The sequence below is a fragment of the Anopheles ziemanni genome, chromosome 3, assembly GCF_943734765.1.
Source record: "Anopheles ziemanni chromosome 3, idAnoZiCoDA_A2_x.2, whole genome shotgun sequence".
In the NCBI taxonomy this organism is placed as follows: domain Eukaryota; kingdom Metazoa; phylum Arthropoda; class Insecta; order Diptera; family Culicidae; genus Anopheles; species Anopheles ziemanni.
In genome coordinates, this window is record NC_080706.1 from 75,407,434 (window position 1) to 75,424,974 (window position 17,541).

General features: G+C 44.5%; 1 protein-coding gene across 2 annotated transcripts in view; it reads left to right on the plus strand.

Annotated features, from left to right (window-relative positions):
- Nucleotides 1-969: 969 nt before the first annotated feature.
- The window catches only part of LOC131288976 (dual specificity protein phosphatase Mpk3), a 33,218-nt gene continuing 16,646 nt past the window's right edge, over nucleotides 970-17,541 (plus strand). For both annotated transcript variants that reach the window (XM_058318161.1, XM_058318162.1), the window contains exon 1: nucleotides 970-1,475. In XM_058318161.1, coding sequence (XP_058174144.1) covers nucleotides 1,016-1,475 — 460 coding nt within the window. In that variant the 5' untranslated portion in view covers nucleotides 970-1,015. The remainder of the gene's footprint in view (nucleotides 1,476-17,541) is intronic.

Here is a 17,541-nt window from a genome sequence, read left to right on the forward strand (position 1 = left end):
TGCGCGAGTGCATCATCATCATCATCATCGTCGACGGTCGTCATCATCGCCTGCCTCATACTGCGCTCCTTCCTCCACGATCGCCTCGACGATCGCATATTGGAGCGAGTGTAGAATGAGAATGAATGAGATGCTGTGTGCTGAGCGAGAGGCTCGAATCGCGGGAGATGATGTGGAGATTGTGAGATCATTGCGACTCCAGCCTCCAGCGTGCCGTCCGCCATGGTGGTGACGAAGAGAAGAAAAAAAGGGAAGGGAAAAGAAACCTATCGTCACGATCACGTTCTTTATCGATCGTCATCCACTACGATTTCGAGGAGGAGGAGGAAAGAAAGAGTTCCTCATTACAAACGGCCGCGTTGAAGGAATGATGATTTTATTTTTTCTTCGTCGAGTGAGTCTCTCTACAAGCTCTTTATTGAATGGGGTTCGATTGGAGTTAATCGATTGCAAGGGTGGCTGTGTGACGTCATCTATCGTTCGACTGTCAATTTCATTCATGTTTTTCTAATCTATTTATTCTATCCCCCCACCCTCCGTTCCTATCTCGTTTTAGATTACTGATTCAATGTTACATTGAGGGCGCTTAACGTGGCGATGCACACGATCGTAACCGAGCAGAATACTGCAGCTTGCATTTGAGTTGCATCGTTCGCCAAAGTGTGATCTACTCCTGCTCACGTTTGATTGTGAACCAAAGTGTGTGTCTGTGTGTTATTGAAAAGTGAGTGAAGGTGAATGGAAGCGATGCCCTTTCCGATCTTCCACTGAGGTGAGGTGTCATATATATGGACGATTGAAGCCGACCACGCGCCAGGGGCAGGTAAACAAACAAGTGCCAAAAGTGACAGAGCGCATCGATCGATCGAGAGCGAGGGGTGCGCGAAAAGTGACCGGAAATCCGACGGTACCATAGTTAATTGTTAACTTAATCACAACCTCCCCCCGGTAAAAAAAACACACACACAAACACACGAGCACACCACGTACGGGACGCTTACGGGGGTTTAGCGAGATGCCGGATCACGATATCGAGATGATAACCAGCGAGCAGCTGCACGCGGCGCTGCGCAAGTCGCAGAAACACTTCATAATACTGGACTGCCGCAGCTCGAACGAGTACACGGAAAGCCACATCCGGACGGCGGTCAACTTTTCGATACCGTCCATCATGCTGCGCCGGTTCGCGGCCGGCAAGATCGACATCACGTCCACGATCAAGTGCCGCGATCTGAAGGAGCGCATCCTGTCCTGCTACAAGGAGAGCACGTTCGTGCTGTACAACAACAGCAACGAGCCGGTCGGCGGTGGATGCGACGAGCTGGTGCTCGGTGCCGGCACGACCGGATGTTCCGGCGGGGGTGGAATCTCCCTCGCCCCGTCGCTGTCGTCCGGTGGGGCGGGTAACGACACCACAATTAACGTGCTGCATCGGAAGCTCAAGCAAGATGGCTGCCGCGTCGTGTGTCTGGAAGGTTAGTTTTGTTTGGTATTGCTTATGGGATTCAAAGGAGCTACTTGTCCGCGATGGACAAATCTAATTCTAATGGGAGGATTGTAACCAGTAATTGAAAAAATATGGAATTATCTTATATTGAAAAGAGCACTGAATGTCGTTAAAAAGGCAGGGTAATTGTAACATGTATTTTTTTAAATCTTTTTAAATCGTTATTCAATCGGTTTGAGTATACGACAAATCAAATTCAAGGATTGTTTTTCAAAACTATTCAAACCTAAATGTATTTAAATAATGCGGAATGTTGCATTTGAAGAGTATTTCTATAAAAATTCTTCATTGTCGTAAATTTACATCGTGACAAAATGCAGCAGAATCATCCGTTTAATTACATTTTAAATCCAAGTTATTCTATTGAATAATTAACCCTCGCCCACGACAGCGAGCATACGCCATCGCATGCTCTCGATCGTCATTTCAATGGAAATCGTTAGCACATCGTTGTCGATCATGAATCATGCGTACCATCTGGGTTTCCGCTGTGACCCATTCGGATGGGGTAAGCGGGAAACCGACCTCTCAATAAAGGGGTTGTGGATACTATTTGATCCACGTGAGTGTAGAAATGTATTAGACTATAAACCTCCGAACATCAGTTGGCATAAGAGCGGAAGGATTAGTCACCGTTCGTCGTGTTGCATTTAGTTGCAACGGAAACGGAAAGCGGAAGCGGTTTCCGCTCGGTTCGGTAACTGCCATTACAACGGTTTGCTAATTGTTGCGCCAATATATATGTCCAAATGGGGCGATGGTGGATACCGAATCGGAATATTTATAATTCAAAGATGATGTTTATAATTTTATGTTCTTAAAAATTCGATTATTAAGAAATATTTTACTTGAGAAATTGTATGATTTGTTGAAAAACATCGTTAGTCTTCTGACTAAATTCTGAATTTTCTGAAAGTTTCAGCATTTCAACGGAATGCATGCAAGGGTTGGCTCGATAAAACGAGACCACTAAACGAAGGAAGTCTTTGGACGGTCTGCGTTTCTAAATGTGTGCACTCGCGTTTGTGGCCCATCGCGGGTACCATGTAAACGATTAATGCCCTGAACGGACGCTCGGTGACGAAGACGATGACTTTATGGTTTCTGATGGCCTCCTCTTCGGTTTCTCCGCCTTCCTTCCACCACCATCGAACGGATGGCACGGACCAAAAGCGCTCACGCGGGGCAAAGAATTCTCGTCGGCTCTTGCGTCGTGGCGTTTCCGATTCCGTAACGTTATGCATCTAAAGACGGAAAGGCGCGCGGAGACGAAGAAGCAACAGAAAAAAAGAAGAAGCAAACGGAAGGAAAGAGGTGGATTTGGATGCCCAATAATGCTGGCAACGCACGAACGCAGAAAGACAAGACGACGGGACGTTTTCCATTTCCGTTCCGGAACCGTCCGTCTAATGTTACGCCGGAAGGAGGCAATGGGAGGGGTTTTTATTTTAGTTTTTTTTTCCCCTGTTTTCCTGTTCCTGCCTTGACAATTTATTGGCCCATACCCAATCCGAATATTTCCCGCTGGTTGCAGTTTCATTCGGATTTCTTTTCACAGTTTCAATCGGTTTCAGTTTTTCTTCGCCTATCACGAAATGCGTGCGAAGTAAATTATTTTAAATATTCATTTAAACGTACAAACAGTATTCAAGTTTGTTATTTTCAATTGCGTATAGATTTTCTTGGAAAACAACCGATCACCGATATTTTATTAGAACCACTTCATTCGATGTGTAATTTTTAAGTAAACTTTTTATAAATCACAAACAAAACATTCAAAAATATCACGTAATCTAGCTTCAAAGTAACTTACAAATGAAACTTTCCAAAACTCTACCACCATTCCATTCGAGGCGTGTGCTTATAAAAGTTTTTCACTGTCGCTAGCAAAACCCCTTGGCGAATTTAGTTTTACGCAAACGCTCTGGCCTCTTCCCAACGCCACCAGATGATTTCATTCATTCATGCACTCCGTTCGTGTTCCGTTTCATTCATACGTCGGTGCTTCGAACGTTCGCCGTTTCGCTACTTCCATTCATGCACCCTCGGGCCCCCCTTTTCGTCGGCTCCCCCATCCACTCCCAAGAAACAATCGAAGGAGAAGGTCGCCTGTTTGAACTGCTGCTGCTTGGCAATGTTTGCCGTTTGCTCTAACGTTTCTGTACCGATAGAGTGGGAGAAGAGGGAAAGAAAAAAATGAGCAGAGTTTCTTTTGCTTAAGTTTGTTTTGTCTTTGCTAAGGCATTGTTTGTGGCCAATGTCTCCGGGTTTCAAATCTTTAAGCAATCCCTTGAGGGCTCTCCGTACTTGCAGTTGACCATCAATGGTGGTGGCACCGGTACCGATCCGGCACCGCACGCCCCGGGGGGAAAACCTTTTGACCCTTTCCCCGTTTATCGTGAGTTTTAATTCCGTGCTGCTGTCTTCTCGTTTTTCTTTGCTTTGTAATTTTGTTTTGTGCCACCACCAATTTATGCGCGAAGAATGTGCGCCATTTTCGTTCGTTTCTTTTCATATTTTCATTCATACATTCCCCCATTCATTCCGGCGGCCCCTTTCGTGAGGCCGTGGAGCGTTACGAGTTCTTTCACTAGCATGGAAAAATTATCGGAAGGAGGGACGGAAGGCGGTCTAAAGACAATACGTCCTAGGACGCACGGAGTCAGGTTGATCGGCGGATGGAAAGTGGGGTCGCACAAGTCGTACAAGAAAGAGAAACATCACGCGTGTATTTCCGTGGGGTTGTTTGGCCAAAAAGGACGGAGTGGGATGTTCGGTTGGCGGTGGTGGGAATCTTCGGCCCGGCCACCAGCCGGGTGGCGGTTACAACACACAGGGCTCAGCCAAACATCCTCCCAACCCGTGCGCCCCATGTCAGCTTGGTGTGCATATATAAGCAGAGCCCAGAGTACGTAGAGACATAATAAGTCATTCATAAATATTCAAAACGGCCTTCCGTGAAATAGGTAAAGCGGTGGAAAGGCGGACAGGTGAGGGGGGGCGCCTTCAACCCCATCCTGTCATCGAGTTGCCTACCATCGTTGTTTTACCTGACCATCCCCGGTACCCAGAGGTACGCGGCAAACCGGTATATTCACACAAAACAGCATAAAAAAATGATCGTTTACGCGATATTGCAACCCAGGAGAAACGAGCCAAGACAGCGGGCCAGCGGAGGGAGGAAAGACACTACGGTCGCGGCCTACAATATAGGCTCCGTCGCCGTCGATTAATTTTTTTTTGTCTTCGCTCGCCTTTGTATGAATTGAGCGTTTTGAAACAATGAAGAACACGAACACGAGAAACGCCCGTAAAAAATAATTTCCTAGCGGTCAAAGCATCAACGTCTGAACGGAAGTTTGTTACGGTGCGTTAAGAAAAAACTAAACGACCATATTTTTTCGAAACTCGGCACAAGTTACGGATACATTTCCACTTCTGCGTGAGCGTTACAAACGGTCCCAGTTTAAATTACTAACTTATTAAATTACTTTGGGTTTACGAAAAAGGGATACGGCAAGGGATGGGAAGTTGGCCTTAAGTTTGGTTAAACATTATCAAAACGTTATTGAATTTTTGGAGCTCGAAAAATAACGTTTTTATTGATGTAAAGAGTGGCCAAAAATGATACAAGGAAATCTGGTTTCGACTGACATTTGATCAAACTTATTATTATAATTATTTAATTTGAAAATCTAAAAGATATTGCATCAAAATGTGTGTTTGGAACATGCTAAATTTTTAGTAAAAAACATCTAATAAACTCAAAAGATTGTCCATGCTTGAATAGTCAATCTACATTACCAAGTTCATCGTTACACGATCGATGTAGCCAAAAATGGAATTTTTACCCTATGATTTGAAGAATTTACTTTCTGTTCTGTACGACAAGTTGCTTTTCTCGCATAAAAGCTAGTTTTTTCGTCGATAAGAGTGATCCGTTGCATGATGCAGCAGGTACAGGTAAAATACCGACACGATAACCTCCGGATCGAATCCCGGACCAACTTTGAAAGACTTTTACACCCTAGTTAGTTACAAAATACTTTTCGATCTCTCCCCCCCCCCCCCCCCCCCACACATCTCAGTCCGTCTTCGGTATTACCATAGTTCCAGGTTTGGTATTTACAATCATCCTACCTCTACCGTAAATGCTAACGTTAACCGGTGACCGCTACCCTCTTCCCGTGGGCAGCAGGTGGTAGACACGGCTTCAAGTTCCACACACACACACACCGCTCTATTGAATGAGGTCAGTCTCGGAATGTGCCACCACTGCCTCAAACGCGCAGTGATCACAATTTCCGTTCAACGAGGCGGTAGGATTACGCCGTTTTAGTCAACTCGTCCGGTCGATCGTGTGGGCACCGGAATGCTCCTTTCGAGGGGACGCTGAGTCGCCGTGTTCAGTTTGGAACAAAAATATGAATAACCTGAATGCAAATCAAGTAAAATTAAAGATATTACATTTATTATAACTTAACGGAACAATCTGCGCACGACAACAGGTGTTAGCATTTCGAACCAACAACCGTTTTAGATAAACGTTGTCGTTGTCGTCCGCGCACCAAAATATGATGATAGCTTTCAACGTGATAGGAATGTCAAGATTGATCAATTTCCGGCCACTTGTAGGACAAGAGGACATACTGTGAGCCAGTGTTTCCGGTTTTTGTTTTGTTTTTTTTTATTGACTTCCGTTACCCGCAGAACCGGAAGCGTTCTTTACACACAGATGATTAATCCATATAGATATAGCCACACGAATGGTCCATTTCCCGTGTGCTTGTGTTATGGTTATCTGTATGTTTTGTGTCCGCGTGTTATCAGCTCCGGAAGAATGGTGATAAATATCAGAGCGCACACAGAAGAAAGGTGATAAAATGAAATTGATGCAGTAGAGCTGTACTTTTCCAAGTGCACTCGTTTCGTGCCCAGTATTTATAGACCACCCGGTCGAATGCAACGGCCGATCCATAAAAAAAGCTACTCCACCCGGTACGTATCATTGATAAGCGAAATGGTCTCCCGATAGCAGTGATTATACGTGCGGTTTTTCTTCTGTTGACGTCTCGGCTTCCCGACGATGCAATTTTTGTGTGTACATCATCCGTCGGGAAGTGTAAAACGAAACCTTGCTGGAGTCGCTCGGTATAATTCTCACGGTGAGAATGTATGTATTTTAAATTTCCGCAAAGTCACCGGCTCGCCGTGTCTCGGCCGGGATCCGCCATCGTTGACGTCACGTAGGCCCTCGAGGGACCGGACGCGCCTCTCTTATCAAAATGTTTAATCGATGGTTTGCGTTTTCACCAGCGAAGTTGCGCTTGTTGGCCATTTTTCGTCCATTCATTCAGACCGTTGTCTTGTTTCGTGGTTTCGTTTCGCCTTTTTTTTTTATTTGGACGAATTCATCCACCCCGTTTATCGGCTATTAAGCGGATGCAATAAAATTAAAATATGTGAATCTTGTTTAACCTTTAATTTGTGAAATTGTAGATTTCGTAATTCAAACCATCGTCACGTTGTAGTTTTTTCGAAGAAAATGTGGTGGGAATAATCATTTTTTTTTATTTACGCCTGGTCATAACGAACTTCGAAAACGGTTCCGATTTATGCTCAATGCTCGGGGACCGTTTACATTTCTATGCTCCCCGTTAAGAGTGCGTGGTCGTCTTCGAGCCGTGTGTGGGCCGCCTGGGGGAAATGGCGGACAAACAACAAAACAAACCCAATATCGTGCCAAGATGACGGTTTATAAACCATCTTTCTCCCGACGTGTGTGAGGTGCTTCGAAATGTCGATGGGTCGCGACCATTTTCGACCGCTGGAAACGTAAATTAAACGGTTTCGAATGGTGACAACTGCGTGCGCGTCGGTGTCGGAAGGCAAGGGAATCCAACGATATGGATGGTGGGTAGCAAAAACATGAATGAAATTCGACACACTGAAATCCTCGCGGACACCATTCGAGAACCCACCGAACCCCGCTGCTGCCAGAAGCCAGAAGTGAACGCGAGCGGTGTGTTTGTTGGATTTGGAGGAGAGGTATCCCCGTGTGGAGCTTGGCCTGTGTGTGTGTGTGTGCACGCGCGGTGTTCCCACCGATGTGCCTTCTATCACCTTTGGGGGGTACCGCAACGTTGAACGCATGCGCAACCGCCACAGTACAACTAAACGTTTGTCAAACACGCGAACCCTGGCACTGGTGTGTGAGCTAGCGCTGGACTGGAACTGATTGTTAGTCATACCGTTGGCGTTGCCTTAGTCGCGTTTTGAATAGCCGTTCGTCCAACGGATGACCAAGCGTCCTCGCCATCCGCTGTGAGAAACCTGGAAATGATCTCACACCGATCGCGCGTCTCACGATCTCTTGTTGCTGTTGGGGTTTGCTGGTTTGAGGCATCGGAAATCAAAGGCAGTCACTGACAGGCGTCGGCGGAGCGCCTCACGGGAAACGATGAATGAAGCATCGCCGGATACGAACGCGACATCAAATGCCGCGGATCGGCGGCAGAGTGTCGGTTGGTCGTGGTCGCGGACGACGAGATAAAGTCCGCGCTCGCGCACACACAGTTACACACGGTTCGATGAAAACGGAAAACCACACACCCTTCCCTCGGTTCCCCACGTCGGGTCTATTGATTTGGCTTCGGTCGGCAGACCTTCTCCTGCCCGTCCTTATGCCGCCTCACACAGACGGCCAGCCATCAAAAACCATATAGCCAACCTATACTACTTGCTGCTATATGAACGCTGATCGCAATGATGATGACGGTCCGCGATGACGATCGCGTCGCGGTCCCTTTTGGGTTGGTCTTTGTCTATGTGCCTGTGTGTGTGCCTTACATTGATTCTCGCGAGCAGAACGCGACCAGCGCGAAGGTGTGCGGCCACACTTACGTAGGCGTTCGTTGACGCTTCTTCCAACGTCTTTTGTGCGTTGTGTGTCGCAAGGGCGGATCGAGAGATCGAGAGGGAAAAACATGCGTTGTCAAACGGAACCGCGCCGTTGAAAACTGCTTGGTGGTGTGGTGCTTTACAACGTCGATCGGAATCGCAGCCTCCGAGATCGGCTTCGTTCGTTCTGACGTTGATTTCTTATCCCCGTGTGCGTTGGTCGACGGGAAGATTGTTTTTCTTGTCGCCCTAGCTAGTATGTTTCTTCAACCTTATGCTTGTTTGTACTGCAGAATGTGTGATGATTTTGTAGTACAGTCAGAACTTGCACAAGGTAATTGTCTAAGATATATGTACAGGACTATAAGAAAAATACTACGCAATCTACCCAGAGAGAGTTTACCAGCTTAGAACTTACGATACATAAAAAAATCAAATTTTATGTTCACTTTAAAAAGAAAACAGTTTTAGAAAGTTCCTTCTAATCGAATTACATATCTTAGGGTATCTGATGAATTGGTTGGATCATATTTTAATTATAATTTGATCAAGGACGTCATTACAAGTGTTGCACAAAGATACTGCTGAGTATATTAAAATGAGCCTGCCCAACACAAATTATTTAAATATAAAACAACACCAGAAACATTCCATTTTAATTTAAGTTGATGTTTCATATTCAATGATAATTATTATTGTGATTTTAATGTAATTTATTTTTTTGAATTCAATATTCCTTCAACAATCGTCCTTAACCATCCTACTTTCTGAGCATTATTTCGGCCAGCGAATGTTTGGCATTTGGAAATAAACAACAGTGGAAACCACTTTTATCTTTGACCTTCTCCACGTGTCGCTGCGCCGACCAAGCGCGAAATGGAAAGAAAACGATCGTTTCTCGGTTTCGTTTGCGGACGCTCGAATCCATTTTCCGGTGCCCGGATGCAGCGTTTCCGTCACGCGTCCATCAACCGTCGCGCGCTCCACATGAACGCACGGCCGCACACAGGGAACCAAACGTCATCGCCGATGTAGTACGGGCGTTCCCAACGCTGCGTGTGCGAACCTTCGTAGAATCACGCACACGGAACGTCCGTTGCGAGAGGGTTGGGGGTTTGCTTTCGCATGCTGAACGGTTGATTAATACTTATTCCAATTCGCATTACGTCATTGGAGCCAAAAACAGAAAAAAATAAACACAGCAAACGAGTGCGAGTGAGAATGAATGAATCCGAGGAAGCCTGTAGCGAGTGAGTCCGAAGCGATCGTGATGAGGCCTGAGATTATGGATGATGGGCGTTTGACACGTTGTTTTGTTCCCCGGGCCATGTATCGTGGCGTGTTGTTTCGGTGTCGGTTCATCGTTTGGTTTTAATTGATGCAATTCGAATTCAATTAAACCGAAAGGATCAGCGCCATTGTTTTAACTGACGCCCCTTTGACGTTTACAGTTCAGTTCGATCACAAACTGCTGTCATCTGTCATCGCGTCAGTATCGGTTTACACTCTCCAATCCAATCAATCGTGGATACGAACAACGAGACCCGAAATGGAGTATATTTTTTCCTTAAACAAACAGACGATCAAGAAGGAATCTCAAAGGTCGTAAAAAAGGTTAATGTAGCCCTGGAAGCGATGGGCGACGGTTGAGTAGGGAGAAAGTTTACTCACACACATGTTGGCGTTTCAATTCCAAACGTTTTTTCTTCTTTGCTTTGCTTCGCATTCCCTCCCTTGGCATCCCCGCCCCATACGGCCATGTTTTCTGTTTGTATTTCAATGCGAGGAAAAGATTTTCCTCCCAAGGTCGGTCATTTATCTCCCGTGTTCGGCCGGTTTGGCGTCTTCCTTCGTCGGTCCGATCTCCGTTGCCGCTGGAGCACACGTGTTTGAAACGTTTCTTATTTTTCTCCCTTCTTAGATTTCCCGATTGAAAATGGGATTGTTTATATAGGAAGCAATTTTCGGTTTCGGCTGCGAGCCCCGTCGTTTTCCGTTTGATGGTAAAATGCTTTGAATCAGATGATTTGATTTCTTGAACGAGTATGTCCGTGCGTTCGGTCAGTACCGAATTATGCTTATGATTTTCAGTGTTCCCTTTAAAGTGGCCACTCGGTTCGATATTTACACATTAAAAATATTAAACAATTGCTAGGGCGGATATTTGTTTGAATTTAATTTATGTCAAATGTTTCCGAGCATGGGAATCGAAAAAAGACCCCGATCGATGCGGGTTTTTTTACGCTAAGGTTTATGTTTTTTCTTGTTTCGTTGCTTTTTAATGACACGCTTCCGTCACCGAAAATTTGTTCGCTTGAGCTACATAACAAATAAAGGGACCGGAGTGATGAACAAAAAAAACGCGCCTTACACAACGAGAGGAAGCCGAAATCCCAACGATCGGAGAAATGATCGCTAAATCATATGGTTGTGGTCGTTTCCGTTTGCTGCTGGCGTTCCCACCACGGCGGTACTGGGTGATGGGTTGGGCGAAGAAATCAGCATCTTCACGACGTTCGCTGTTTCTGTCCTTCGCCACCGAAGACGGTGAGCTTGGCGAAGGAAAAGGTTTCGCTGTGGTGTTTTCTTTCTTTCCCAGGTGAGAAGCAAAAACAAAACGACGTTACGTTCATACGGGAATGTTCCCCGCGGGACTGCTCTTCGCCACTTGCATTAATGACATGCACACAACATAACCGCGTACCCAAAGTGTCTTCCAGTTTCCATCCACTTCCGGTCCGGATGACAGTTTCAGCGGAGGGGCCAAACAATTAGCAACACGATCGACGATAAAGAAAAATGGTTGATCGGGAAAGCGGACCAAAGAAGAAAGGTGGAGAACATGAGAAAGCCTCATCCTTCTTTTCCCGTCGCCGTTGTCTCCGAATGCCTCTTCGACAATTCATTTCAGCTTCAGCTTTCTTCCACCCGTTCTCCACACATTCTCTTGAAAACTGGTTTACGCACTGTTAAGTTTTTTGTTCTTTTCCTTTGATTTCGCCTCTTTTTGCATGACATTGAAAAGGTCTCATTCATGCTCCAGGTTTTGCTTTGCATACTGCGTGTGATTTTCTCCTCTTTCTCGGCCGCTTTCGAATGGGGTTGTGTAATGTGAGCTGCTTCAAAAACGCGCCGAAATGGTTTATGTCTTACCTTGTCTAGCTTTATTTGGTTTGGTGAGGATAAAGCAATACATCAAAAACATTTTTATATGCTTCATTTTTAGTTTTTTCTATATTCTGTTGAATCTGAAAAATGTATACAAACCCAGATAGTGTAACTAACATACCTATTTCCGCTGTCCTCTGCCTAACTCCTGGTAACCGATGGGCTTTTCCCCAGGCAGGTTCCGGTTATGTTTAAGATGGATGGAATTTTTGACGCACGAACGCACGCACGCACACAACCTGCTTCCACAGCAAACACGATCCTTGCTTCGACTTCCTGGAAACCCATCTCTGGTGCCTTCAAAACTTTCAAAGAAATACCTTGTGTTGTGCACCTATTTTATTTTGCTTTTCCAACCGACCTGGCAGCTTCTTAACCATTGGCGCGTGGCAATAATTTTAGCGTCGGGTTTTTTTTTTTTGGGGTCTTGCCAAAATTTTCTCTCGAAAGCAATGGACGAAGGCTTCGAGAATTTAATTAAACCTTGGTTGTGCTTTTATTTCCGATGTTGGGTGGGTTTTTGCATAATGTCGCTCCGCAACCGTTTGCGAAGTGTGTTCAACCAACTCATATTTCTGTGAAGCACTTCGAGTTACTTCGATGGCGCCTGCTAGGAAGCCCGTAAGCGTGGAAGCAGATCCGCTACCGGTGTGATGATAAACGATACTGACTATAAATAACCACGTCGATCCCACGCTCGATGTTGGGACAGTGGAATTGATAAATATAATTTGACAACGTTAAACAGCGTTCGCAACGGTAGAATCAACAGAAGTACGTGCATGCAAAATCAATATTATGTTTCCGATAGATTCCGCTTCTTTCGCAGAAGCTTCTCAAACAAAGAGGGAAATCTATCCGCCACTGATCCGAAAAGGACCTACGTCAGGGCGAGATATGCCGCAGCCGAAGTTGTTGAGTGATGATAATTCCGCCGAAAAAGCGCCTTCCACCCGCTTACCCTCGCCGGGGGCCGAAAATAATTTCACTCAAGAACCTAAAATGACGGCGGCGTGCTTTAGTAGGGCCCACGCATGAGGCTACGCATGCACGATGAAAGAAGAAAGTCCTGCTGCCCACGCCAACGCACGATGTGGAAACCCAGCCAAAGGTTGACCTGGGAACTCCGACGTCAACTGCTACCGATTGAGAAGCGACCTACGCGTCGTTATGTCTCGCTGCATTGTTTTTTTTTCGACTAAGAAGAGCTGAGAAATCGTGGAAAAGTTCTGAAATGCTGTGCGGTGAGGCTTTTCTTTAATGCCTGATTCATCCTAAGAAACAACAACCTGTTAGAAACTGTTCCAACTTTGGAAAAACAAAATCCTCCTGATGCTTGAGCATCGCAGGTATCAAAAAATTAGTTGCATTTATTTCTTTTCTTTTGGCCGAAAGCTATACTATACCCTTTTACGATAAACAGCGTTATGTAGGTGTAAGAACGGCTAACCATTAGTCTGAAAGATTCCTCCAAAAGGTCATGAAAAATTTGCCAAATTTAGTTTAACATTCAAATTTTTTACAGTGTGTGTCGGCGTTCTGTTTGGCACAGCCATTTAGAGTTATGTTACTCAGGTTTGATGAACGACCGTTAGCGGTTTTGAATAGAAATTCACTATAAAATTTGATTTTTTTTTTGTGATAGAATTTCTAGCTTGTACTTAAAATTCCTTACGATCCTTTACTGAACTGTTTGTCCTAAAAAAAAAACAAAACTGACACGTTATTTGAAAAAGTTTGTCTTTCAAATGCCGTTTGGCCATGGAAGTTTTAGTTCTTGAATGAACAGTTATAATGAATTTTGCAAAGTTACGTCAAATTTACGTACACAATATGTTTTGGTAAATGAAATTCAGAACTGGAAGTCTTGGACAAAAAATTAAAGACATCTACTTTATATTTTAGTCTTTTCTTGTATGGAGTTGCACCTTAGCTTCTGAAACTTTCCACAAATTAAGTTTAACCACTGCAGATGGTGTTGAAGATTTAACTGTTTACACTCTTTTTTAATAAAATTATCTAAATTTCACAATTGAAACTCAGTTTTACTAATCCAAACAAAAAAAAATCATTTTCTACTTTTCTTGGCAAGAAAACAGCACTTCATAAAAATGCCCAAAATCGTTATTTGTGTCGCAAAATCCAAAGATTGTCTGTCTATAGCTTTCGATATTTTTAAACAGTTTTCTTCATTTTTCCTTTAAACAATAATTGTTTCTAACAATTTTGGGGTTTTCGTTAATATTAATCAACATTTTAGACCCATTCACGATTTAAACAATATTAAATCTCAGTCTACGTATGTATGCATTGTTGGCCACAACTGTAATCCGATGACAGTGGCATATGTCAAGGTGTAGTCATCAAATGTTATGCAACAAAGTCAATACAGCACGAGGGAACCAACGAAATGGCAATCATTTTAAACATGCTACAATGTAATTATTAAGCAAAAAAAAAGAAGAAAATCATACCTGTGGAAATGTTTCAGTTTTGTCGGAAAGGGGGTGAAAGCGTAGAAACATAAATCAACCGAGCGTCGCCGGGGCGTCAAGCTAGTATTAGATTGACTGTCACAACAAAGCCTTTTAATTAACTATTTGACAGTCCAAACAGTTTGAAGGACATCAAAAGAAAAATCAATATTTTGGCAAATTAATGGTAACGGTTTAAATAATGTTAGTATTACTGCTGGATCACATCATGGTGTGAGTAATTTCACTGTATGTCACGAAATATACATATTGTCGGACAGAAACCGATGTATTTTACTTGTTTATCGTATCAAACTTCTCATGGAAGAATGGTTTCTTTGTCCTGCCGTGGAATATTCATTCATAAAACTGAAAAACCACATCGAGCGTCGTGCATGGAACCACAGGGAAGGAGCCACTGGAAACCCTACCTTCGGCTTTGGATGGCTTTGGAAGGACTTATAATATAGGCTGCTCTTGAAATGTTATGGCTACTCGAACGAACAAGAAGCTTAGGGAAAACAACACATTGTTTGGCGTGCGTGTCTCTTTCTGCCTCCCAAGAGAGTGGAAAAAACGGATCTCTCGTTTGCCTTTCTCTGTCTCGCATATTTTTTTGGCGCCGACGAGCTTTCACTTTCCCGGCTGCGCGAGGTTTTCCGCTCTGCGACTGCGCGCCGTACGGCGTGGGTATCGGGATTTTGATGGAAAACCACCGCCGGATGCGATGATCATGATGATGATGATGATGATGATAGCGATGGATAAAATCACCATTCAGCTGCTTCGGCCCCGTCGCTGGCTGCGTCCGTTGCCGGACCATTGCCCCGTTTCACTCTGCACGCCACGTGTCCTGGATGGAGGCGCCCGGTAGCTCCTAATCTGAGTGTGTGTGTGTGTGTGTGAGTGGGTGTGCAAAGCTAGGGGTTTTTTCTCCAACCGACCGAGTGCCTCCCATCCCTTCTACCCACCACCACCCATCCGCACGGTGATGTTTGCTAGAGTAGCTTCTGCTTTCTGCCACTGTTTTGGGGCGACCATTTTCCGAATGGCGCGTGGGCGTCCGGACCATGCCGCCGCTTCGCAACGCGTTGGCGTACGAAGGTGAACTTTGTGCTACACCCTTCCCTCCCTCCCACCAAACCTCCCAGGGCATGCTACCCCCTCGGTGTGTGGTTTATTTTCCGCCACTCGAAATCCAAATCGGGCTGATCCTTCGAGGGGTGGCGATCCGTGCCGCTGCCAACGTTATCATCCTCTCGTCATTGCGGAGGCGTTTTGACAGAAAATGGAGGAGAAAAACACACGCGCCCACCCACCCACCCGCACCTTCCTCCGTCGGGATATCCATTCAACCGTGTAGTCGTCCCGCTCCCCGCTATCCTCCCGATGCTCGTTTTCCATGAGCATAAAAAATCTACCATAAAAGAAAAAGGGCGGAACACGGGAAGGAGAGGGGAACTTTCAAAGCGACAGCCAATTGTGTGTTGGCGTGCGTGTGTCCGGGCGAAACCGTGGGAGTTTCGATGGTGCTCAATTTTCCGAAAATTATTATGAGCCTGCCAGGCAACAAAAACACTCCCACTCACACACGTACACACGCACACGAATAGGGTTGTAGTGATTTTGGGCCTTTTGGGTCGGCGGGAGCCGTCCAACGCACCGATGGCTTTGGATTTGATTTGCCATAAGGTTTTGTTTTGTTTGCCTCTGTGCAATTATTGGTCCTTAATTCGCAGAACAGTGTTGTAAGAAAAAAACAACTTGAGCGACCTGTCTTCAGCTGCAACTGAACAGGTCACTATAAAGCTTTTCTTTTCGGACAAATTCAAACCAGAAAACCGAACCGAAAAATATTTGGAACAATTATAACATTTTATTTTTCATTTGTAATATCTAACCATCCACTTCTAAGCTTGTCCCAGACTGACTTTTCGTTCGAGCGGACGCATGGTGCTTTACAATATTAAAACTGGCTGCGTACTTGTTGGTTGGTTGCGTGCACAAAAGCTTATAAAGGTGAACAGTTTCTGTAGCAACATCAAGAAAAGTTAAAACATGTGCATTTATAATCATTTATAATTATAATTAAATCACAACTCTCATTTATACTTTAAAAAAACCTGTTAATTGGATATTATTAGAAAGTCCTCCACCACGCAGCATTTATCCAGCAAAAAAAGTCTTTCAAAACATAACTTCTTTTTCTCCAGTTATGCCGTACAAATTTGGGATCAATTTATTTGTTGGTCGTCATAAAAAGTTACAAAACTTTCACACTTGGCAACGTCTTATCTTGCCGTAAATGTTTAAAAATATATCCTCCTTCTATTTCGTGCCCAACTATGACGTCGACAAAGAGTGGCTTACGCTCACTCGCAGCTAGAAACTTTTCGGCGTGGTTCTTATTAAAAATTCTACCCAAAAAGAAAACGAAAAATAAATACGAATTGTAAATGCGACAGAGCGCTTTCCTGCTGACGTCAGACCAGTGACGTAACCTGTTTTACCACGTTCTTCCGTTCTATTTGCTCCAGCTTCAGGGTATGCTTCATGGAACCCGCTAAAGACTTCCACCCCGCCAGACGGTCCCGGGTGGGAGGAAGGGATTTTGGGTTTGAGGGAGGGCGCGCAACGAAACGTAACGAAACTTTACGTTATTTGCACGTGGTTGTGGTTCACAGCGGAAAAGGTATACGGCGTCTTTCTCAAGGGTGGATGGGTTTTTCTTCTTGCTATTTTTTTTTTTTAATCTACTCGTGTTCATTCTTTATTTACCATAGAATGAAAATCGAGCAAGCAGTCAAGAGAAAGGAGAAAAAACTCGCTCCGACGCTCGTCAATGACATCATCGCGAGCTGGTGGCGGTATTGGTGGAGGAAAACGGGGCCCGGGGTTTTCCACCGGTTTCGTTCCCATGTGCTGTTCGTATATAACGTAGGCTATATGTTTCTTCCAATCTAACGTTTCTATTTTTCGGGGAGTAGAATATTAAACCTAGATTGTCTGCTCTTCGTGCAATATCTGTTAGACCGTCGCTGAAAAATGGAAATCACTTAAGAAGAACCTGGATAGCATTAAAAACCAAATCAAAAATAGGTGTCTTGTATCAAATAAAACATTCGACCAGACTTTCTTGTTTGCCTTTAAAACCACGAGCATTGCATTCGCTACAATGCAATTTTTTTGTTTCTCAGTGGCAAAAGGAAGTGAGAAGAACTCAAAGACACTTCGTTTCGCTTGGCTAACACCGCCACATAGCGCCGTTTCCGGTGCAACGCTTGACGGCTTCTACTTTTAAACGCACCTCTTGCGGTTGTCCAAAACCCTTTGCGAAATACGCACAATCAGTGCTCGAGAAGAAAACTATACGTTTGCTTCATGCATTAATAAAAAGGTGCTCATGGAAAGAAGTACAGTTTCATTTATCATCTAAATTTTTCACATATCGTGCACTATTTTGGATATTTGTATTTAATGTGGTCGAAGTAA